This window comes from Ambystoma mexicanum, chromosome 8 (assembly GCF_040938575.1).
Source record: "Ambystoma mexicanum isolate Mex_15411 chromosome 8, UKY_AmexF1_1, whole genome shotgun sequence".
Taxonomy (NCBI): Eukaryota; Metazoa; Chordata; class Amphibia; order Caudata; family Ambystomatidae; genus Ambystoma; species Ambystoma mexicanum.
Window position 1 is genome coordinate 173196666 of NC_090929.1, and position 25256 is coordinate 173221921.

Sequence of the window (25256 nt, forward strand, 5' to 3'; positions counted from 1 at the left end):
CAACACGTGATCACATGTCTTACTGTTTCCACCATGTCATTATCCACACAGTCTACATATCCTTTTTTCAATGGGTAGACCCATCAATGTTCCACTTCCCTATTCCTTGCACCACAAAGTACAAAACTGCACCAAGAACAATGTAACACTGGCAGTAGTTATGCCATGTACGCAGGTGTATGATGCCATCATGGAATAGAAGCAGACTACAGAAACCTGTTGAGGTACAACTCACCAACCATTAGGGCACATGCATGAGATCAACGCACACACCCACAACAGGCACCATGGTATCCTGCCATGACAATCACAGACCCTGAAAGCGACAAATGGTGGCTGTGAGCTGCGTGCATGGTGTTACATGACAATGCAAATACTGAACTATTCCACATGCTAGTACTGTAATTATCAGACATGTTTTGCGATAATACCTGTAGAATGCATGCACAGAATTTCCATCAACATGCCATTTTAAAAGTCAACACATCCACATTGCTCTGTCACTGAGACCTTTGTCCTTGCCGGAGGCTCTGGATACCCACAGCTAACATGGCGCGTGACAACTGTGCAGGATACATAGACACCACAGGAGGTGGACAATGAGGCACACGTCCGGACCAGGCTCTGCTACTGAATGAACCTTTTGCATTTTGCAGGCTTGTTTCAGGTGCCTATACCGGACTAGTGGGGCATTGATGTACAGGCCTGAAAAGGTGGGACAAATTGTGCTTGCCTGTGCCATACTGCACAACATACGCCTCAGGTGGAATGTCCCTCTACCTCCTTATGTGGACATGCCATCCCCTGAGGAAGAGGACATACTGCCTGTGGGTGATAGTTCAATGTAGTGGGCGGGGAGAGGGCAGGGATGGATGTATTGTTCGCCTAAAAAACATGGACAATTTATTTTTAGCAAATTTGATTCCACATGATACGCACCACTGTAAATATTGTCAATTAAAGAATCAAACACATGTATACAAAAAAGGAATGTCCTAGCATTGCTCCAAGTGAACTTATTATTAATGCTGAAATGTGCAAACACCCTCCCCCCTCTCCATAACACTATCCCCAACACACCCTCCCCCACCGCCACCCTCCCCACAACACCATCCCCAACACATGCTCCTCCACAACTCCCCCGTCCCCACAACGCCATCCCCAACACACCCTCCACCCACACCCCCCGCCCCAACACACCCTCACCCACCTCCCCACAACACACCCTCAACACAACCTCCCCCCAGCTCCCCCTCCCAATACCATTCCCAATACACCCTCCCCGCCACCTCCCTCCCCACAAAACCATCCCCTAAACACCCTCCCCACACCACTATCCCCAACACACCCTTCCCCGTGCCTATTATTTACACATGAACAGCCATTTGGGTGGCCTCTTGCCCCTACTAGCATCCTCCAGCACCTTTGGAGTTAGATTGCCCTCAGAGCGGCGCCTTGGGGTGCTAGGCAGTGAGACCTCTGTGGGGTTGACAGAAGTGTATAAAACAGATTCAGGACCCAGGTTACGTTGCATGGCCAGGAGCATGCTGCCCTGAAATGCCTCCACAACGGTTGAGATGCCCTCTCTCATCTCCCTCACCCTCTGGCCAACAACAGTCAGGGCGGCAGATGTGGTGGCTGACTGCTGTCTGTTCCTCTCCATGACCCTCACTATCCTCTGTGAGGCTCCCTGTACATTATCAGGGGACAGAGGGGGACATTCAAACTCACTGGATCCAAATTGGCTGCTGGCCCAGGCCTCTGCACTCCGACTCCCTTGATCCCCTCCATGTGGAGGGCAGAGCTTGCCTTCTCCTCCCATGGGGTCAGGACTGGGGGGTCCACGCTGCCACCTTCTGTAGCCAATGACTCCTGCTGGTGTGTTGAAAGGAGGAGACGGACCCTGACCTTGAGCTCATTCCACTGCTTCCTGCAGTCCTCTCCATCCCGTGGGACTCTGCCCAATGCCATCTCCTTCTTGGAGATGTCAGCCTAGATGGCAGCCTTATGCTGCACCAAGCTTTTTCGGTGCCGGAAGTCATACAGATCGTCTGCATGGGCCAACACCTCGCCTGGCTGAATTTTTGTTTTCTGAGCCTGTAACCAGGCACCTTCTACTTTGCTTTCTCCTGTGACATCTTTTCCCTGTCCTGTGTGTTTGGATGGCATCAGGAACTGGGAGATTCAGAGTGGATTGAGTTTTTCAAGATGGCCACTGCTGTGCTTCCCGTTCCGGGGATGACGCTATTTCTGACGGTGGAATTACTTTCAGCGGAAGTAGTGCCGATTGTACAGTGCTAACAGTAATTCTGCAGAATATGGATGGAATTACCGTTGTGGATTCAGTTTTGGCAGTAATTCTACCAGACGGAATTACTGTTACCACCAATGGTGTGCACGTGCCCGCACCAAGTTGTAATACGGAGGTGATTCTGCCTGACATCACAGTGGTAACGGTAATTCCGCTGAGGCGGAATCACTGCCGTATTACCGCCCAAATCATAATGAGCCTCAGAGTGTTTTCTTATTTTGATGTATTTTATGTCACTCGACTGGCATGTTCTGAAAGAGATAGGCAGATTGCCAAGAACTCAAAACACGTGTTGGCAAAGGAAAATAGCGGAACAGGGCGTGATAGAAAATATAAATAAAACAGGTTACATTTAATTAACTGGGTTTTTTACTTTTAATTGATGGACCTCAGACCCAGTACCCAAGAGATTCTTATTTTTCGTAGCTTATCAAATACTAGCAGAAGTACCCGTTATGTGAACTGTTTCTGTGGACATACATGACATTGCTGTTCTGATTCGCTTCTCACTTGATGTGCCTTGCACCTGGAAGTAAACTGCACTGAGAATGGGCGCGTGTGGCTGGCTGACATACTGTGGAGCAGACGTTGGGGCGGGGGGTTGAGGGGGGGCAGGGGGAGGTGAGAGTAGGTATGCTGCATACTGGGACCTTCTGTGCTCTCACCCTGGTATGGTGAGGCGACAGTTGAAACCATGCATCCTAGGACCTGAACCTCGAGTTTTGTTGCTCGTGTCGGGACCGGCCCTTCCACGACCACACTGATGTTTTGCCAATTTCGGGCGCTGAAATCCTGGGAAAGAGGTGGGGTGTCCAAATTTCATGTAGCTAGTAATGTCCGCAGGGTCCTAACAGGTAACTATGCAAAATGTGGTGCAGACCGGTGAAACGTATGGACTGGTATAAGGAACCTCCTACCAAACTAAACCCTTGTGTATATTCTACCCCTAGGCAGCGCTGATGGTCTGCTTATCTAGGGTGGGAGATAGATAAAGAAGCTTGCCCTATCACTTGTCTAAACATAATTATTTAAAACATTTGCTAAGAGGCACATGTCTAATTGGCTGTAGCATGTGACTTCTGCTATGCAAATGAAATAATTACACTGTTATTTGTTTTCTGTGCACAGCAGATAGTTGAGAAGCCTGTTAAAATCGTTACCTATCTCTATGTGTTTGCTATAAAGTCACAGTAAAACAGGACCAAGGTATCTCGGTGCTGGTACCCAAAACACTATGCCAGAATCTTTGTCAATTTTTGACTCATTGCATATTGTGGAGAATATTAATCAACCTGTTCTGTTGTTTATCAGGGGGTAGATCTACGACCTTTTACCATGTTACTGGTTACTTCCTTACTCATTCGTCGGTATGGGCACAAATGTCATGTAGCCAGTAATGTCCGGAGGGTTCTGACAGGTAATTATGCAAAATGTGGTGCAGAATGAATTTAGGTTGGACCCACCCCCGGCTCTCCTACTGGACTGAATGGCCATCATTCTGCTAATCAGAGACGCTTTTTACATAACAGCTAGCCAAGGGGCTAGGCATTCTGCGTGCCCCGATTGGCCATAATACCTTATTCTCTCTAACCAACAGGGGTGTTGCTAGGTCTGGAAAGGACCCAGGGCTATACTAATGTTGGAACTGTCGGGACCGGGGGCTAGCTAGCCTTTTGGTTGTAGCTCCTGAGATTCTATCCGGGGCTACAACCAAAATACCAGGGGCTATAGCCCCCTTAGCCCCCCCCCAGCAACGCCTCTGCTAACCAATGTCGTGGCCTGAACTCTTCAGCCCCTCTGATCAACTTAAGTTCATTCAAGCCAATCTGAGTAACCATCTTGGTGTATTTTACGCGCAGCAAAAAACAGGGGTGAATTCTGGGAATTCCACCACAATAGCATTATGATGTTGATACATGACATTACACATACAACTGCACTAGCCCTACATTTCAAAAATAATGTTTAGCCCCTCCCCCGGCCCTTGGGATGAAGCTCCTGAACCTCTGTTTCCCATGATTCTGCCATTTATTATAATTATTAGGGTATTTCTTGAGCGGTGACCTAGCTCCGGTAAGCAACGGAGCGCTTTACAATCATAGGGGGAAGAACCCAGTGAGGGAAGCAGAGGAACAAGAGACCACTGAGCTCAGAACAGGAGAGAGGGGAGCGGCAATTTGGCGGCAAGGGTTGCACTGGAGGCTGGATGCTGCCTTCTATTTAGATGCATTCCTTCTTTGTTTTCTTTTATTGTTTGAGGCCTTTCCTCTGCGGGCCACACAAAGGGGCATCCAGAAGCACTATGGTTTCTTTCTTTTGTTTTGAGGATGGGCCTACACAAGCACGTGTCTATCCCGACACAGGGTGCCTGTACATTTACCTGTTCGCCTTCTCTTTGTATTGAGATGCCTGGTGCCCAGAGGTATAATATTGATCAAAGTAGCAATATAAGGTCCCAAATATTAGGATGATAAATATTATCCTCCCTTTTTGAACCGAGCTAAAACATCCCTGCCAATTTACAGTATGCCCAGTTATCAAGCCCACTTTGCAGAGCAATGCCCTTTTCTTTTTCTAATCAGATAGCACCGCAGGGCTGGGCCCCATTATACCCACACAGCACATCGTTGCAAGTTTACATGATGCCCACTTTGCACAGAATTCCCAGTATATTTTATGCCCCATTATCATATAATAGCAAGTTACCAATATATAATTGCCTAAATGTAACCATAATCTGTAAAATGAGGTGGGCAACACAGTAAAGAAACCAATTCCTGCCAGGGAATACTACTGACTTGGAAGCCGACTATGGTGGGCTGGAGTACCAGGCCCAGACTGCTAACAGCAAAAACAGTATGATGCAGGCTCTGAAAGGGCTTCCGTCTGGGAATATGTTAATGGCAGTTGTATATTCCTTGTCGTAGCTCCGAGGGGAAAAGGATGAGAACTATATTTAAGGAGCAATTAACATAATTGTCCTGTTTGTAGTGGCAGTGAAATGACAACCTTTAATTGGGTTCGCACTGGCACAATGACCACATATGTGCTGGTGATAGAGAGTTCAGAGAAGAGGAAGGAGGGGAAGGCGAGAGAGATAGCGTGCACAAGCATAGTGAGTGGTCAAAGAAGCAAGTAGGGAGAGCTAAAGCTGAGAGAGGAGGAGGAGGAGATAAAAAAGCAGAGAGGAGGACATAAGGAATAGAAAGATGAGGTGAGTGGAGGAGAAAAGAAGCAAACTATAGGATGTAGGGGGCCGAGGTGGAATCCCCAAACTCTCCAGATGGAATAGCCAAGCAGTGGAGGCCCAGCCTCGAGCAAACCCTGAGAGTCCAAGAGGTTCAAAAGTGTAACGGTTCACTATGGTCATGGTGGGAAGGTTCTTGGCACCAAACGCTTCCTGAAGAGTCTGCTGTCTGACTGCCATATAGATGACCCATGGCACCATGGTGTTGGTGCTAGGTACCCAAGACCCAAGAAGTCCAGGAGAATCGCTGAGGCATCCTGAAGAATCCAACAACTTTACAAAAGAAAGGACTGTGGGGCAGTATGAACAGCAGAGACTGAGTTACTGTTTTCCTCCCAAGAAGGCAGTTAAGTTGGGAAGAGAGGGAATGACTGACGACCAGTACCCTTGACTAGTATGTTCTATCCATTTTAAGGACAGCACCCGATGGGCTCAATTAAACCCAATCCCCTGTTTTCTGTTGTTCCTAATAAAATTGTTGCCCTTACACATTGGCTAGGAGTGATCTGTTGATCCCTTGGCCGTCACAAACGCCAGTATAATTACGGTCTAGTGTCTCTCCCCATATTAAACTCTATCTTTAATTCACATATCCGTTTTTTATGAGTGCTCATGCCTCGTTCCCCTGCCCTAAGTTTCTGTTTGTTGGTTTACCTTTTAATGTCAGTCTTAAGCTTTTCTACCTCTGTATTGTCTTCAAGTATGCAAGTTGTTTAGCTCTGTGTTATCTCTTCTCTTTTTTCTGACCATCCTGCCCTTCACCTCCTTGAGTCCTTATTTATCTTCTTAATAACAGCCCTTCGGCTTTCCCGGGCCCAGACCAGCTGTGGTTTATTCTCTCTCCATGCTTCCAAACTAGAAAATGTTCTTCCCTATTCCCTTCACTCCATCTCCGCTCTGGCTCTTTCCAATCTTTTCTAGAAACTCAACCTCTTACTATATATAATTGCTAACAATGTAATACCGGGTTTACCTCAAAGTTGCTTAAGTTCTTTTTCTGTTTTCACTCTTTTGTAATTTTGTTCTGTGCTTAGTCGCAAGTACGTAATAAATGTAAATACATTTCCAGTTTGATAACCCCAGTATTCTTTGTGTTTGTACGCGGTGTGCATACTCCTAGTTGACACAATCCCTTTATATTCTAACATTGCAAATTCAAGTATACTCCCAATGATTGAACCCCTATTATAGTCCCAGTCTGACATTTCCATACTACGCAGAGTTTCACAACCCTGTTTATTTCCCGCCTGCAGTGCTCCAATACACTTGTTGGACAACCCTATTATACTCCCACTTTGACAGTCTGTTTACTTATTTTATGCAAATGGAATTCTAATAACCTCGTACAGTACCAGTTGCAAAATCCCCATACACTCCCAATTTCCAGAATCACAGTTCATTTGACCAGTCTGTGCAATGCCAGTATAGTCCTTGTTTGCACAATGCTAATATATGCCCAGTATGGCAATCCCAGCATAATGTCATTTTGTATACTAGTATAGTCCCTACTTAACAACCGCTGTTTACTTACAAACTGAGCATATTGCCAATTTCACAATTCCAGTAACCCCCAGTTGAGAGATCCAAGTAAATCCCCAGTATGACACTCCCTGGCATGCTACATTTTACTCAGTCCCAGAATATTCTAAATTTGCACATGCCCAATATATTTGCATTTTACTAATGTCCAGTATGTTCACTGTTTCCAGATGTCAAAATTCCAATATGCTGTTATGCAATTTCAGTAAACGCCCAGGCCACAAACTCCCAGTTTATCTCAAGCCTTGCCAGTACATTCCCAGATTGGCAATGTTAGTATGCTCCCATTTCAACCATCTCGGTTTGCATGGTTCCACTTATTCCTAGTTTGGTTGCTCATCCCAGTATAAAAGGGCCAACATTACATTGGATGCCTCGTGTGAGAACCAGTCTGCTTTGGTGGATAAGAGAGTCATTTCACTAGGGAAATTCGGGAAGCCAAACTGTAGAGAGGCTGTTTGATTTGTAGGAAAATCAATAACGGACAGGCAAATGATAAGTTATCCGTTGTGAAATTCAGCAATTAAACAGGAAGCGGAACAACATCTGCCCTCAAATCTACTGGCAAGTTTTCTTATCACCTAACTCCACCCCCACATTGCACGCACCTTCATCTACTTTATAATAACCTTTATCCTGTAGAACACCCACTACTGCAGTCTGTGCCATTTTGCAGCGCTGCAAGTGACCAGTGTTATTGTCAACAACAGTCTGCCCCCGTCCCCCTCCTTCGTAAAGTAGCCCCAGCATCACAACCCTGTGGCCCTCCTTTCCACGCCCCCAAACAACACAAATGGCTGAGATACACTAGTGCAGCTTGAGCTACTGCAGATCCCAGTGATGCAGAGTGGCTGTGGGACAAAACGTCAGACACAATGTACAATTCCAAAATCAACAACGAGAGGAAAAGAAGGCACACGTTATAAATCTGACAGAGCAAAAGAATTATGTGTGTTTATATATTCATTTACCTAGTGGGAGATGCAGGGTTGTGACCAAGGTCCCAACGTCATGCAATGCCACGTTGGATTCCAATTTGACAGCATCTTCATGCCTATAGTGTCTGAGGTTCATTGAGAGTGCCCTCTGCCCATTGTGGGTTTCTCAATGGCGCGATCCCATCAAATGCGCTAGATTTGTGACATTCTCCGACGAGTTGACATTTGCGTGTAAATGGTGAGGTCTAGAAGTCGGTGTTCCCCCACTTTACTCGATGTTATGCAATTGCAGAATATTAAAAGTTTGACCAATCATAGTATATTTCTAGTTGGCACAGTTTCAGTATGTTTACCATTTTTTGCATAATTTCAGTATGTTTAGCATTTTCTACATAACTACTGTATATTAATAAACAACTGCAATACTTCCAGTTTGTGAAATAGAATACTTAAATTCCGTGCAATACAATTGCCCTCACAAATTGGCAATGTCAGTAAAATTCCAGCCTGACAATTCCCGTTTGCCGAGTCGCATTGCATGTCCAGTTTGACTGGCCATCCCATTATTACCCTATTACAGCATGTTCCCAGTTAGAAAATCGCAGCTTCTACTGTCCAAATGTGCATAACCCCAGTCAGTAAACATTCAGTTTAACCAAATGCAGCATATTCCCAGTTTTCAGTTTGAAAATCTTGATAATAGTAGCATAGCGCAAAGAGAAAATAAACTGGGATGGTTAAACTGGCACTATGCATGGATTTGTAAAGATGTGGATGCATAATTCAGTAAAGGTAAACTGGGCTATGTTATTCTACAAACTGGATTGTAAAACGGGGGATATGCTAACATTCCAAATATATTAGTACTGGCCAAAATGGGTATATTCTGGAATTGTTCAAGATAGAGTAAACTGGGATTTTACACCAGTATTTTTCCAATGTGTCCAGTAAATACACATTCAGTATAATCCCAGTTTTGAAATTTCAGAACTCCGCTATCCTGCCAGTTTTCCAATAGTGAACTCCAGTATACACCATTTTCACTTTTACACAATCCCAGTACAGCCCTAGTTTTCATAATGTCCAATTTCTACCATGCTTCACAATCCCAGAGTACTGCCGGTTTGACAGCTTCAGAATGCCCAGTCTACGAAAATAGTAGTTTTTTTCAGTTATAAAACCCAGTAGAATATTCCAAGTTTGCCACAAAACAGTGCATTCACATATTTACAATCCCAGTAAGCACCCATTCTGCACGTTTCTATGGTTTATAGTGATTGCATCGAAAGCCAAAGCATCAAATGCATTTCTTTCCTTTTTTTAATGGGGGGGTCCCCTCGACCCCCAGTTTTTTTACCCCTTAAATCCCATTATAAATAAAATCAAACCTTTACCTTTGAAAAAAATGCATTCGATGCTTTTTTTGATGCATTTTATTCAATGATTTTGGCCTTCAATGCTTTGTATTCGATGCAATGACAGGATACCCGATCATCCTATTATATGCCCAGTTTGTAGAATCCTACTAAACGTCACTGGAAAGTTTGTCCGCTTCAAGCGCCATGGAGAGCAAAAGGACACTTTAGAAACCACACTGGTGCAGCTCAAATTAAAATGAAAGATCCCTGCACCCCAAAGAAAATAAAAACAGGCAGTGGGAGGAGTCTCAAGACCCCTCACATAAAAACATGGGCGTCCACATATACGGGGTACAAACAGCTATACTGTTGGTGCTATAAACATAAGGGGTTACTGTATGAATGCAGCAGGGGTTGGGCCTGTAACTGGCATTCAAGTGTACACACAAAAACACACAATCATTGAAGAGCCTAGCTCAGTATTGAGCAGGATCAGCCAAAGAGGACAGCGGATCACATGGCCTGTAAGTGTGCAACAATTATAGATTCAGAGTACACCAGTTGGCTTCAATGGTGTACCATCCAAGCTAGCTATTCATCACCCCATCCCATTCTCTCTATGCTGAACGAGCACTCGGTGGTTAGCACACGTCTGCCAGCACACGTCTGCCATAGTCCTATGTCTTGCAAAACAAATGCTACAATTGCAAAATCACATTACACAGACGGCAGCAGAGCAGGGTTCCGGTGACGGGGCTCAAAGTGAAGCAAGAACAAAGAAATGTTTGTCTCATGCAAATGTAATGCTGTATCTGCGGTCAACAGAACTGTCTGGAAATTTGACAAAAGAAGTGTCATTTTAATGCAAATGAACCTGGTCAATGTTGTTCCAAAGAATAATCGCCAGTCTTTTAATGGGTCTCAAATATTTGTCACCATGAAAGAAAGAGTTAAAATGGCCTCTGTATTAGTCATGTGGGATGCCATGAGGGGTGTTTCAATGGTAACTTGCATAGAGACCTGGGAGGATTTAGGAATCTCAATAGATCTACTAATGTTCAAAGAGATTATCCAGGAAGGAAGAACCCCCCCTAACTGCTCTTGAGTCGTGCTTGCCTGATAAAAAAGACACTTGGAACATGAGAAAGGTTGGAATTTCCACATGCAAGCAACACAGCATACGCCAGGAAGACCCAAGAGGTATGCAACCCGTGGCTCCCCATATGTTTAGGAGTGCGACTCCCAAGATCCCACAACATTGACTATGCTGGCTAGGGCAGATGGGATCTGTAGTGTAAAGCATCTGACGAGTCAAAGGTTGCAGGCCCCTGTTTTTTGCTTTCAGCTGTTTGTAAACTGCTCACCTTGTCCCGCAAGTCCTCCATCTGGCGAAGCTCCTTCCGTAAGTTGTAAATGTTGTTCACCAAGTCCTGGTGCTCCTCCAGTGCCTGCCTGCGATCGGTCTCCAGGGTCTGTATGTACAGCCGGTTCTTCTCCACTTTCCCCTCTTTGGAAATCTTGGAGGAAAAGGGGAGCCATTACTGAATGCACTGTAATGGGTTTCCTGACAAAATATGAAAGCTGAAAAAATAGTCAGTGCTAATATAGAGCTCATAGCAAAGATAGGCCGCCTACTGAACCTCAAGTATAATGGGAAATTGTACTCCAACGTTATATGTATTTGTAAAATAATGAACTTTCAGAAATGTTCTGCTATTCTTTAATTGGTGCTACTTTGATCCACGTAACTTGTGGCGTGTTCTATAGATGCAACTCCAATACAAGTCTCCTCCTCCTTCTGCTCCTCCTTCTTGGCCCAAGCCACCCCTTTCTGCGATTGGTGACACTTGTCAAGACTTCATTTTACTTTCATCTTCACTCAACAGCTCTAACATTAGAAATTTGGAAATGTACTATTGAAAAGTATTACCAGTTACACTCAGGTTACTGTACAACGATCTAGCGCTCACCTTTTTCTTGCCCTCTGTCTCCATCTCTCGGTCTGTTCTCTCTCTCTCCCTATATTTATGTATATATTCACTGAAAAAACATTAGTTGAAGTTTAGTTAAGTTAATCCGATTTATCGCAAGAAAACCTTGAAATTTAGCGGAATGTGGGAAGTCATGACCGGCTTATCTCGGCACACTCCTGTTGATGCCCCCCATAGCGCCATTTTGTATGTGTTTGTGGATTCCTCTTTTATAATATGTATGTGCTCATGGGCTTTGCAACCGGAACACAACGACTTAAGCCAGTGAGGACGTTCCCCACCTGCTGAATTTTAAGGGTTTTGTTGTGATAAATCTGGTGGTTTTGTTGCGATAAATCTGGTTGAACAAAAAAGAAAAATCCCACCGTTGGGCTTATTTGTTAGATAAACATACTTTTTTCATAATTTTCATTCTGTGAGGTCGGGTATCTGTCCCTGATATCCTGCTTGTCAGAATCTGGCATGATCACCTCAAAAACACACATAGATAAAATGAACCATAACTAGTTCAATAGAGGCTGTATTTATTTTACTGATCAGCAACGGACATGTGTATCGACATGCAAAATTAGTTTAGTACATTTAATAAAATGTGAGGGCATTAATAGGGTGGAAGCCTGGTTCTTACTTGTTCGTGTCTGTTTGTTGCGTCATGAGACTTGCATACAGGTCGGCTGCGAGGCACCGCAGACAACGCTAGCTGCATTGACAAGGAAGCAGCTTAATCTAATTGGGCCAATTGGGGGAGGCATGCTGGCATCTGCACGTTATTGTCATGGCTGCCCGTTGTGTTGTGTGGGACGGCGTTGTGCGTAAGGGGGACCGTTCACTAGAGAAACAGAGAGCAAATTCTAATTGGTACATGGCAAGTGGACGTGCACCCGTAACCATGTTGTTGTCATGGAAACCATCCATATTACTTGAACTGCCAATACTCTTAGTGCAGAACCATTTGATTGACGAACCTACATGGCGGGCAAGTGCACCTGCTGTGTCAACGCTCCACAAAGTAGATGAAAAAAATATATATATTGTGACAGGGATAAACAACTTAGATCCCAGGAGCACCTCACTATCATGGGCTCTAAAGTAGGGCAATGCTATCGGGGTGTTATTGTGAAGGGAGTGGGCACTCGAAAAAGGGTCCAGCTCACCAGGATCAAAATGAAGTCTTGGGGCACAAATGCGTTAGCTCATGAATTGATGTTGCAGTGCCCAAGTCCATAAGGTGAAGTTTGGACATTGTTGATACAGTTGGTGTGGGTTTCCATCGACCAGGGTCATGGGGGAGAATAAATCCTGGTATTGTAGAGTTGTCCATTTTGGGCCATTATTATAATTGTAAATATGAGGTAGATCCTTGATAGCTGGGAATGGCCACTGGTGTACCATGGTGGGTTCTGGGTGGTATGTAGTAGGCCTAAAGTGTAAACCCATGTGTGCGGCTACACTATGTGAACCCCTGGTGTCATTCTGTCCACTGCTACTGAATCTTATGTATCGGGGTGGATGGCCTTAGTGTCATATCTGCTGCTGATTGCACCTGTTTGGGCTATGTCTATATTGGAGCTAGACATTCTTCATTCAGACCTTGGTTGTACGTGTCCAGTCTATGAATCCATCTGACTTCCTTTTCCAGGACCTCCAAGATCCACTAGAGTAGATTGTTTAGGGAATGTTGGTTTTCAATGTAATGGTTCACCAATGGTGCCTTGGCATTCTTGCAGCAAATTTTCGTTCTATGTTCTGATTTTGTCCAACATATAGTAACCCGCACGGGCATTCAATGTAGTAAACCACTTGACTGGTTTTGCAATTGGTCATGTTGCAAAGTGTCCATGGTTTTTATCCTATTGCAAAGGTTTTCATTTTTCTTGTGAATTTATAAGCTGCACAGTTCCCACACGGGAAATGAAAAGTGGCAAGTGAGGTTCCATAGTCAGTGCAGGGTGCTTCTCCAATGAACTGCGAGTGTACCACAACTTAACTAAAACTTTAACTTAAGTTTTTTCAGTGAAAATCAATGGTTTTGTTATACCAGTATTTTTATGTGCCACTGGCATGGTCTTCGGCCGTGTCCATTGTATATGTTTCCTCAATATGTTTCTTTTTCACCCATTTTCCGTGTCTAGCACAGGCTTCCGCTGTACCCACTGTAAGGAAGGCTTGGTATCAAACAGTAAGACAGCCACAAGTGATCACAGTTCAAGGAGGTTTATTGAACTTCAATTGGGTTTGAAAAACGCCTATATAATACTAAATCTAAAGATGGGAGCAAGCTACAACCATTAAATAATAATAACACAGTCCGAGTCGAGTCTTGTCAAAATAAAAGGGCCTATACTAATAAACCTATTGCCAATCCTTACCTCTGAATACAAATAGTGTGGGAAACAAAAAAAGTGTTCAAGAAATATGTCAGGATATCTGAGCCGTGGGACAAGGCAGCACACTCAAGCTTTGCACACTTTCTGGTATCTTTAGAGCGAGGATGCAGTTCAAAATTTCAGCATCAGCGCCTTCTGTGGCAAAGTCTCTTATTTCAGAGGGCCTGATGCGACAAACAAACATTAAAGTTCCTTTCTTCTTAGGATTTCACAAATGAACAATTTCTCAGGTGTTTCACTATTCACCTTGGGTCCCCCTCTGCCGGTCTCAGACCCACCTTTAACGCAAATCTTCAATTAGACTCCCTCCACCGGGCTAGGGCCAATTTATCTACTTTCCAAACTTTCTTTACTTCATCAAAATCAAAGACTTTCGACTGTGCACAGAATTTTGCTCGCCCCATCACAGGACCATTTGGATTCACAATTCTTTGTGGACATATAACTCTTTCAACTTTCACTTCTGTCACTTCTCAGTTGGGTACCTTACAGAGACCTTTCGATTGAGCACCCACGCGGTGCCAGACCACTGTCAAAGGTATTGTATCTTGGTTTGAAAGTTCAATCACTCATCATCAGTTCAACTTCACTTGCGTCTTTTATCACACACGTTTAACAATGTTAATTCCAGCGCTCGCCATACAATGTTGCTGCTTGCAACCTTAGCTTCAACACAAACCAGTCAGTCTTGTATCGGTCTCCCCAACTCACCCGCTGTGTTGATTTCACTGATGCTGCTTTGTTCTTGGAGCCAAGGATGGTATTTTGTATTTTATTTTGTATTTTATTGATATCTATATCGCACTTTTTTCCCAAAGCGCTGCACAAAAGAACATCAAGAGTACATCAAATCAGTGTAATCAATAGTGTTCACAATAGTCGGTAGGAATCAGGCAGGAGACTGAAGTAGATGAGTTTTTAGAGATGAGCGAAATAGTAAGAAGTAATAGATCAAAGAGAAAAAGGGAGGAGATTCCAGTGGAGAGGGGCCAACAACTGGAAAGATCGAAAATGAGATTGTGCACAAGGGGCGTGTGGAACAGTAAGTAGAAAAAGTCCAGCAGAGCAGAGAGAACGAGATGGAGAGTGAAATGAAAGAAGAGAAGCAAGATAATCAGGAGCAAGATCTTATAAAGATTTGAATACTAGCCAAAGGAAATGACACTTCAACTGAGAATGAAAAGAAAGCCAGCCAAGAGAGTCAAGAGAAGAAGAAATAGTTGCGATAAGATAATAAGCAAAGCGAGCGGATAGAGGAATGATACATTGATTTAAGTGGTGCTAGCCAAGAAAGAGGAAGGACAAAGAGCAGAACAGAACAATAGAAACGTTGAGAAATGATTAGAGAAGAGACCAAGAGCTTCGCTGCATGAAATGTAAGAAAAGGACACATTTTGCAGATATTAAAGAGATGATAACGTGAGGCGCGAGAAGTAAGAGAGATGTGGTGACTATAGGAGAAGTTAGAGACAAGATAGAGTCCAAGATTACAAGCATTGGGAAAGGTAGGCAAGGAAGAAGACAGAAAAAGAATAAAAGGAGGCAGAGAAGGAGGGAAGAAAAGAACTTCTGTTTTGCCAGTATTTAAAGTAAGAAAATGAGAAATCATCCATGACTCAATGGCAGTGAGACAGGCAGAAAGGGTGGTGTGTATGTCAGGTGTAAAAGATGAGAAGGAAAGAAAAAGCTGGGTGTCGTCTGTATAGAAATGATGCAACACTCCGAAGGAAGAGATAACAGGAGCAAGAAAAGAGGTATGTAAATAAAAAAGAAAGGGACCAAGAACGGACCCTTGAGGGACTCCATAAGTAAGAGGAAGAGGGGGAGAAGTATTGCCACCCCAAGATACGGAAAATGCGTGGTTAGATAGATAGGAAGAGAACCAGGAGAGAACAGAACCACGAAAGCCAAGTGAAGAAAGTGAGTCAAGAAGCATAGAAGGATCCACGGTGGCTGGTGATTCTCCCCGCCTTGATTATTGGCGCAGGAGGGCCCCGGGTATCTCCGACACACATTGCAGGATTCTTCAGCCTGGTTTCCTGGTCTTACGCTTTCTAATCTCGAGAACTCTGGAAAGTAACAGTTCTTAGTCAGGGGAACTTCCCTTCTTGCAATCCCCTTCTGTTTTGCCGTCTTTCATCTCTCATTCAGCTGTCGTGTCGAAACTGCTGTTTCCTCGTGTGCTTTGCCTCGCTCAGGGTGTGCTTTCATGCTCCGTCTTTTATCTGTGTGGGAAAGCCTAATGGTAATCAGGTGTGTGTGATGGTCAGTAATTGCCTGACCTCACCTGACCATTGCATTGGGACACATCAGGTATAGTGCTCGGGCGTTAGTCTGTTTTCCCTCTGTCCGTGAGAAAGTGTTTGTGTTGTAAAAGGGGGGGGGGGGGGTTAGAGTTTCTAAATATCCTACCTGGTAGGATGGGATAAAGGAGTTACAGGGAAAGGTACACCGCGTCTCATCATCCGGTGTCCCACTCCCACTCCCTGAAGACCCCTCACCCAGTTGATCCTCCCACACTGGTCCACCCCCAGGAACTGGATCCAAAAGCGATGTCCCTGTCCTGGCCACCTTGATGACAGATCCTCAGGGACTAGTGGGCGAGAAACCTTCTGGTTTCTCATACTACTCCATATTTTAAAGCACTACCGGGCCACTAGCCATAGCCTTCGTCCGTGGCCACTGAATATGTGCCCCCTCTCTTTTGGGCGCAGGAGCCAAGGCCTTGGATATGTTTCCCTCTTGTTCCATCCAGGATCTTCACATTGAAGAACCTAGGAAAGGACCAAGCATATCACCTTGTGTAGGGGAAGGGCATGTGAGAAACCAGAAGGTGGCCAGTCTGTGTTGAAGCCAAGGTTACAAGCAGCAACACTGTATGATGAGTGCTGGAAAGAACATTGTTAAAACGTGTGTTATAATAGACGTGAGTGAAGTTCAAACTGCTGCATCTGTTTCTGACAAGTGATTGAACTTTTTCAGCAAGCTACAATACGCTTGACAGAGTGGTCCGGCACTGCATGGGTGCTAAATCAAAGGACTCTGTAAGGTATCCAGCTGAGACGTAAGAACAGTAGATACATTTAGTCCCAGCCCGGCAGAGGGAGGCCAATTGAAAGAGAATTAATAAATGTGAATCGAAGTAGTGCTGCGACAGGGTCAAGCAAAGGCAGATCAATTGAAGGTTTTGTGTTAAAGTGGGTCTGTCCCCGGCGCAGGGGCATCCGGGGTGAACAGAAAATCACCAGAGAATTTGTACATGTGAAATCCTATGAACAAAAGAACTTTGATGTTTTTTGTGTTGCATCAGGCCCTCTGAAATAAGAGACTTTGAATGGCAAAGAGACTTTTGCATAGAAGGCCCTGATGTTGCAGTTTTGAACTGCATCCTCGTGCTAGAGAAGCCAGAGACTGCGCTAAGCTCGAGCGCAACACCTTGTCCCATGCTAAAAACGTGGGGAAGAGGAGCTAACGGCTCAGATATCATGACATAATATTTTGTGAACACTTTTCTTTTGCATAAAACTGTTTCTCACACTATCTATATTTATTTAGAGATACGGATTGGCAATAGGTTTATTAATATAGGCCCTTTTATTTTGACAAGACACCACAAGGACTGTGTTATTATTATTTGATGGTCGTAGCTTCATTACGAGTCAGGCGGTAGCTGTGCCGGTAAAACCGGCAGGCTGTCGCCAGACTTGTGTAAATTTTTCTGGCGCCTGGCTTGCCGGTAACAGCAGGGGATTCTAAACCCAACGACCCGGGAAGTCAGGCGCCAGAAAAATTGTATTCCCCCTTTCCATTTGAGTCCGATAGGACTCAAGTGGGAATGGGGAACACAGAGGCACCAGCACCGTAAATAACAGTGCCAGTGCCTCCGTCAAAGTCTGCGAGCGGCTGCGGTTCTGCCCGCCAGGCAGCCGCTCAAACAACTCGGAGTGTGCCGGGCCGATAACAGCTGTGATGGTAAGTTTACCGGCACCATTGTTACCAGACCAGCACACTCGTAATGAGGCCCAGTGTTTTTGCAACGCTCAAAGAGGGCCCATATCCAAGCCCGCATCTCTGGGGCTACTAACAACACGGATAAACTGTTTAAAATCTGCAAGGACCTTGCCAATCCTACTGCAGTCTCCACTTCTCCCCTGCCATCTCTGACCCTCTAGACTTCCCTGGCCTCCCCCTTATTAACAAAAACCTGGGCCATCCTGTCCACACTCTCATCTACACCCCTCCCGCCTCCCTAATCGGCTCTCTGGCCTCCCTTTGCCCCCCTCTCCCCTTCCCTCCTACTCTACTCTTTTTCGCCCATAGCACCGGATGAGGTCTCTGGAAACATTCTCTCTATGAACGTCTCCTCCAAACAGGTGCTTCCCTGCTCCTCCAGAACCATCAAGGATAATATTGTCTTCCCCCAGAAAATAAATGTCTCCAGAGCTCTGGTCCTATTAGGCTGGACTACTGAAACAGCCTCTTGCTCAGTCTTCCTCTATCCTTCCTTAGCCCCTTCAACTAATTCAGAATAGGACTGTGAGACTTATCCTTGGCCTCAAGCCAAGAGACCGCATGTCTCCAGCCCTAAAATCTCTCCACTGGTTCCCAGTTGCTGCTAGAATCAAGTTCAAGACCCTGTGCATCATCCACAAGGCTTTCTGGGGCATGGGACCCCGCTACATCCAACTCTCGCTCCCTAAATACCCCCCCAATAAAACACTTCAGTCCTCTAGCTCCAACTCTCTGCAGATCAGATGCTTCTCTCAGCAGAAAGTCGGGGATAGATCTCTCTCCTCCACAAGAGCCTCCCTCTGGAAAGGCCTCCCTGGCCCTCTCAGGCTTGAGCCGGATCTCCTTAAGTTTCAAAAGTTCCTTAAGACCCTCCTTTCCTCTTCTTCCTTCCCTCACACCCCCCTGCTAACCCCCCCACCTGCTGTATTGACTGGCTGCCTGGTTCCCTCTGAGCTCTACAAGGCACCAGGTACCCCCTGCCCCCTGTTCACACAATAGATGGGCAATATACATCTGTTTTGTTCGCAGCCAAGTATGAACCAAGGGAGGTCCAGTCGGCACAACCCAAATGACTGTGGTATGGACTACAATATCAGCTAATATCTAGCTCAAGATCGAGAAAGATGTAAAAACAAGGATGTGGCAGAAGACAGAAGGATCAGAAGGATAGAACAAGAAATATACTATCCCTGCCTAACGTGCATTCTCAACTAGGTTGCGGTGTTACAACACCTGTCTAAAAAGTGAAAGAATAAGAGTCAAATGACCAACTTCTATGGTATGTAATACATCCAGCCTTGTAGGTCCTTGTAAGTCCTATACCACTTTCTTCCAAATCTGGTACAGATTGGGAGAAACTGTAATTTAAAAGAAAAAGCGCACAAGGGGTACTGAAGAGGATATATATCCCTCCATAAACTCGTGTGGCAGCTAATGGGGTAAACAGTCCTTTAATAGCCCACAGATTTGTCACACTGACCCTGGATTGCTAGGGTTAAAAAGACACAAAAACAATTGAAGAAGGAGAAAATCCTTATTCTTTAAACACAAAGACAATACAGTCACAACTTCCCTTCCAAGGCTCGTTTTAATTAAAGGGGAGTCGGACAATGTAAAAAGGTTTGCTCAAACAATCACAAATAGGCTAACAGTTGCCTTTTTTAGATGTAGCAAACACCGTCGACCGGTTTCAGTGGCATGACTTCATTACAACCACATTCATCAAGATAAGTCTGACAGGGAAGACCTTTCAAAGTTCTTGAGCTTTGGTCTTGCCCACTCATTACTATTCAGCCTCAAATATTTATGGGACTTTGGATAGCAGTGATATTACAAGTTTATTTTTCCAAATGATAGGAGACTGCAAATGCTAGCCAATTACCCACCTTATACAGTGTACAGTGAATTTGCAATGACCGTATTCTCTCTGGTCTTCTGAACGTTTCTTTAGACACTGCCTCTGTTGAGAGGATTTGCCCAAGCTCTTTACCTGAAAAGTGCTCTCCAACTCTTGCAACTTGGCTTGAAGGAGATCTTTTTCCCGTTGCAGCTCATAGATGACATCTTGGCTTGGCCTCTGCTGCATGGCGTGCTTTAACTTCATTGTGTGCTTCCGCTCCACATTGCAATCATCCTCAGCCTTCATCAGGTTGTGTTTGAGTCGGTCTATCTGTGGGAAGGGTTAGAATGTATTAGTGCTTTTGGCAATATATAGCAATCAGTCAACCATCTCCCAACAATCACCTGTACAAATGTAGCCATAGAAAGCAAAGAGTGGCTCACACTCAACCCAACGTCTCCCCCAAAATGTCTCTCTTAAGGAGGGAGAGCCCCATGTTACGTCTATGAACTATTCTTCTTTAGGAATGGAAGTTCAACACTGTGTCTCTCAATGCCCCTCCTGCGTGTCCTGACCAACATACATCACCTGTCCTTTTGATCAGTTTGCCACATTGTGCTTTGTAACTTTCTGTCTGCGAGAGACTACCTTAAACTATACCGTAAACAACCCCTCTTAAGAAAGGAGAGTCCTACATTAAACTTTACAACTCTGCCACGTTAAGCCAATCACTCTCACACAACAACCTGGGCACTGTTCCCAAATTAAATTATCTGCCTTTGGCTGACTTATTGGTAGGTATAGTCCAGCAATATAGGTCAAGCTCCTCAGAAAGTAAAGTGGCGGTTCAGGAAACAGGGAAACACTTTAATTGCTATGATATGATAAGTCATTTATAACGTGCCTGTACATAAATGTTTCTAGGCGCGACAAGACAAGGAAGGTTAGACAGAGGGAGGACAAAACAAACGATCTTACTATGCCTTGTGTCATTCAGATAATGCAAGTGCGAGGGTGAGGGAAGTGGAGAAGTGCCGAAGGGGAGGGAGTGCAGTGGCATGGCGTGCTGCCAGGGTGGTGGCTCAAGTAAGTGCAGAGAGGCAGGAGACTGTAGGGTTGTAGATACAGTCCCTAAGTGGGTGGGAGGACCGGAGGCAATGCAAGGGGCTACTGGTCCTGCAGGAGCCTGGTGCCCATGAGGTTCAGTCGGTGGCCGGTAACCAGTTAGAGCAGCAGCAGGGGAGAGAGAGAGAGAGAATGAGAAAAAGCAGAAGCGAAAAGGAAGGTCTTGAGTTGCTTCTGGAACCTTAGGAGGGCCTGCTCAATTTGAATGAACAAAACAAATGTCTAGACAGAGGTATAGTTCAGAATCTCAAAAAAACATTTGGTTCAAGGGCGCGTTTTGCCACTTGCACTAAAAAGAGTTTCACCCTATTATCGTAGGGCATCAAAATGTACGCATCACAGATGTGCACAGATGCCCTTTCCCACCCTATATGTACAAAGAAGGGATATTTCTGAGCATTTCAAAGAGCATCCAAATACACAAATGGGATGCGCTTTGAAATATGCAGAAATGCAATATTCTTTTTTACATTTCACAGTGATGGGGTCGTTAAGGGCCTGTCACTGTGAAATGTGCTCTCAGCACTCACATGGGTGTGAGTGCTGAGAGCATTGGTGTTGAAAGTGCGCTCCCAAAACTAATGTATGCAAGGAGGCTAGCCAGTGCATCTTTTGCGATGCTGTACAGCCCCCAAAAATGCACGTCACCTCTGACAAGAAGGTGACTTGTGCATTTCTAAAATTAACGCAAATGAAGCAAGCGCTCTTTTGATTAGCGTTACCTTTTGAGAACCTGGCCCAATATCTCTTTAGAATTCACTTAGGATAGTGATGTGGAAGGAATTGCAATGCATTAGTAAAAACCGCTTAAAGAGCACCGCATACCCTAAAAAACTAAGGCTGATGATATATGGGTCAAGGACCCTAAGAGAAATATAGAGACACAGACATGTGCCGCTTCAGTAGACACCTGGCAGGAGAGTAAACCAAGTGTCCTGAAACAACAGTACCAAGGGGTCTGGGACCCAAGCGAAGAGGGTGATAATGTATGAGTCAAGCACCGCAAGAGAAACATAAAGACACAGAATATGCTGCATCAGACAGACACTTGGTAGGAGAGAAAATCAAGTGCCCTGGAAAGTCAATAGAAAGGGATCTTGGACCCAAGTGAACCACAAAGGCAAGGCCAAAGTGAATGGACCAGGAACCCGAAAGAAATACAAAGGCAGAACGAGATAAGAGGGTCTGGGACCCTGAGAAAATCAAGAAGAGAGAGACTGATTTGAATTGCATAAAATATCCTATGAGGAACAGTACCTGGCAGAAGAGTACACCAGGTCTGTTCAGTTGGACATTTAGTGAAGTTAGGGGAGAGAACCTGCGAAAGCAGCACACCAGGGTCTGGGACCCATATGAAAATGGACGAGACCACCAAAAGCAAAGTACAAGGGACAGGGACCCATACAAGAGCAAAGAAACATATAATCATGGGGCTGCAGCCCAGAGCAAGTAGGGGAGAGCCCTAGAGAATATAAAGGGGTCTGGAACCCACACAGAAGATAAAGGAGTTGCGAAACAAGTCAGGGAGATCCTGAAACAACCAGGAAGGATCTGGGACCCCTGTGAAAGAGAAAGAGACATTTTCTGGAATTCTGAGTACTATAGTCAAATCTGGCAGCACAGTATACCAACCTTGGCATTACAGTTTTTAGTTGGAAGAAGAAACAAGGGGATGAGACTCCCCCCCCCCTCCAACCACTTGATACAAGGAGAATATGTCTTGTCCCAGACTTGTACACACCATAGTGAAATTAAGGGACCCCCACGTGTTTTCCATCTCCGGGCTATGGTGATTTTTGCCACCAGGAGGAGCTGGGTTACCAATCTCGCCCTTCGGCCGGTTTTTGGGTAGCTGTCTGCTACTGGGGGTCCCAGTAGGATCACCTCTGGGTCCAGTGGTAATTCACAGTGCGTGAACGTTTTGATGGTCTGGAGCACCTCCTCCCAGAATTTCCGGACTATTGGGCAGTCCCACCACATGTGGAGGTACGTACCTCGTGCTCCACATTGTCTCCAGCACTGCCGGTTCAGCAAGCTCTTAAAATGATGGAGGCGCTCCGGGGGGTAGTACCATTTATAGAGTAGCTTAAGTGCGCAATCTTTGTTTGTTATGCCGCTGGTGGCCTTGTTGCTCCTTGTCCATATCTCTATCCATGTGACGTCTTCTATCAGGTGGCCCAGATCCTTCTCCCATTGGGTCATGTAGCGGGGGCGTGTGATCAGCAGGTCCTCTTGTAGTAGTTTGTACATTTTTGAGATGAGACCCATTCTGGAGCCCTCCTGGAGCGTTAGTTCAATGGGGCATAGTATTCTAGTGGCTTATCGTTTGACCTGGGGTTGGGCAATCCAGTGGCGAATCTGTGTGTATGCGTACCTGTCTGTTTCCAGTATGGTGAATTTGGCCTTACATTCTGCAAATGTAAGGGGGGGAGGTTGTCCTTGTAAAATTGTGAGATCCTTTCCAGTCCTCTCTGTTTCCAGTTTTTGAAATTGTTCTTTGCTAGACCCGGGGAGAAATCTGGATTTAGTAGAACTGAGGAGTTTGGGCTCAGCCCTTTAGGAATCCCTTTCTTTCGTAAGGCCCATTCCCAGGCCTTCCAAGAGGTTCTTGTCGAGGAGAGGATGGTTGTCCAGTGTCTGCAGGCAGGCCCGAGGTATGCAGTAGGGAGCTGAGTGGAGGGGGGCACCTGGCTTGTTCTATCAGCGCCCATTTCGGAATTTGGGTGGGGGGGGGACCATGCCACTATGTTCGTGAGTTGTGCCGCCGCATAGTGCAGGTTTGGTACTCCCATTCTGCCCCATTTGGCCGCCCCTGTCATTACTGTCCTTGGGATTCGGGCTTTTCTTTTCTTCCAAATAAATCTGAGGAGTCGTTTTTGGAGGTGTTGAAGTGGTTTGGGCGGAATTTCCACTGGGAGGGTCGAACAAGCGAATAGGAATCTAGGTAACAGGTTCATTTTGCAGGCCGTGATTCTTCCTAATAGGGAGATATCCTGGCCCACCCATAGGTTAAGGTCTGCTTCCAGGTCATTGAAGAGGGGGGTAAAGTTCGCTGCATAGAGGATTTTGGGGCTTGCTGTGATCTGCACTCCCAAGTATTTTATCGCTTTTGTGCAGGCATATTTGACATAGTTCGTTTAGTGTGTTGTCTGGCATCTCTATTGCTAGGGCCCCGGACTTGGGGTCGTTAACGGAGATGCCTGCCACCTGTTCAAAGCGATGCAATTCGGCCAAGGATTCAGGTAGAGAGAAGACACTGTCTTTGAGGGAAAGCATTACGTCGTCTGCGTATAAGGAGACTTTGTATTGTGCGCCCTTTAAATTCACTCCTCTGATGGCCGGGTTGTTGCAAATTCTTTGGGCAAAGGGCTCCATTATCAGAGTGAAAACCAGAGGGGAAAGGGGGCATCCTTGCCTGGTTCCACAAGAAAGTGGGATTGGGGTTGAACCCTTCTGGTTCACCTTCAAGGATGTTCTCAGGGCTTTGTAGTTGGCCAGTATCATCTTGCGGAAGAGAGGGCCGAAGCAGAATGCCTCCAGGACCAGTTTCATAAAGGCCCATTCTATTTTGTCGAAGGCCTTGGTTGCATCCAGACAGAGCAGTGCCATTTCCCTATGCGTTGTTGTCGCCACTTCGACTAGGTTGATTGCTCGGCGGATGTTATCCCCGGCGCCTCTTCCCAGTATGAACCCCGTCTGGTCAGAGTCTATTAAGTCCGGAGAGTTTTCGCCAGTCAGTTTGCCAGGACCTTAGAGTATATGTTTGCGTCTATGTTTAGCAGCGATATGGGTCTATAGGAGGCGGAGTTCCTTGGATCCTTCCCGGGTTTCATTAGGAGTATTGTGGTTGATTCTTGCATCGATGGAGTTATTGTTCCTGTTTCCCGGAATGAATTAAAGAGCTCAGTTAGCGGTTTTAGTAGGAGGGCTTTAAAAAGTTTATAGAATGTGGGGGAGAATCCGTCCGAGCCGGGTGCTCTCGGTTTCAGGGCTTTTATCACTGCGTCTACTTCCTCAGGTGAGATTGGGGTGTCTAGGGACTGACTGTTTGTTTCTGAGAGGTGGGGAAGGTTGGCTTCCTTGATGTACTGCTTTTGCCGGTCTAATGATCTGTAGGACGCCATCATGGTGCTTTGTAGTTGTTGCTATTTGTGATTTGGTGGCCTCTGCATACTGTGTTACCCCTTCAGCATCTTTCAGGCCTGTGATGTAGTTCTGGGAGTGGACTTTCGCCAGTTTCCTGACTAGGAATTTATTGGCTTTGTTGCCGTTAGCGTAGCAAGATGGGTCCGGACTGCCTTGGGTACCAACCTTTGTGGTGTTCTGCTTCTGCTACCGCTACATCCTTTTTCAGGCCTTCTCGTAGCTTTGCACGTCGCTTCTGGTAAACTGCTGTGTGGGCCATTAGCTCCCCTCTTATGACCACCTTCCTTGCTTCCCACCTCGTGGCGGTCGTTGTATCATCAGTGCGGTTTTCTGTAAAGTAGTTGCGGATAGCTGTAGTTAGTG

At 45.5% G+C, this 25256-nt stretch overlaps 1 protein-coding gene across 2 annotated transcripts in view; it reads right to left on the minus strand.

Moving 5' to 3' along the window:
• CARD9 (caspase recruitment domain family member 9) overlaps positions 1-25256 on the minus strand; it is a 496386-nt gene that overhangs the window by 180438 nt on the left and 290692 nt on the right. For both annotated transcript variants that reach the window (XM_069609572.1, XM_069609573.1), the window contains 2 exons: positions 19773-19952; positions 10758-10910 (listed from right to left, as the gene is read on the minus strand). In XM_069609572.1, coding sequence (XP_069465673.1) covers positions 10758-10910; positions 19773-19952 — 333 coding nt within the window. The remainder of the gene's footprint in view (positions 1-10757; positions 10911-19772; positions 19953-25256) is intronic.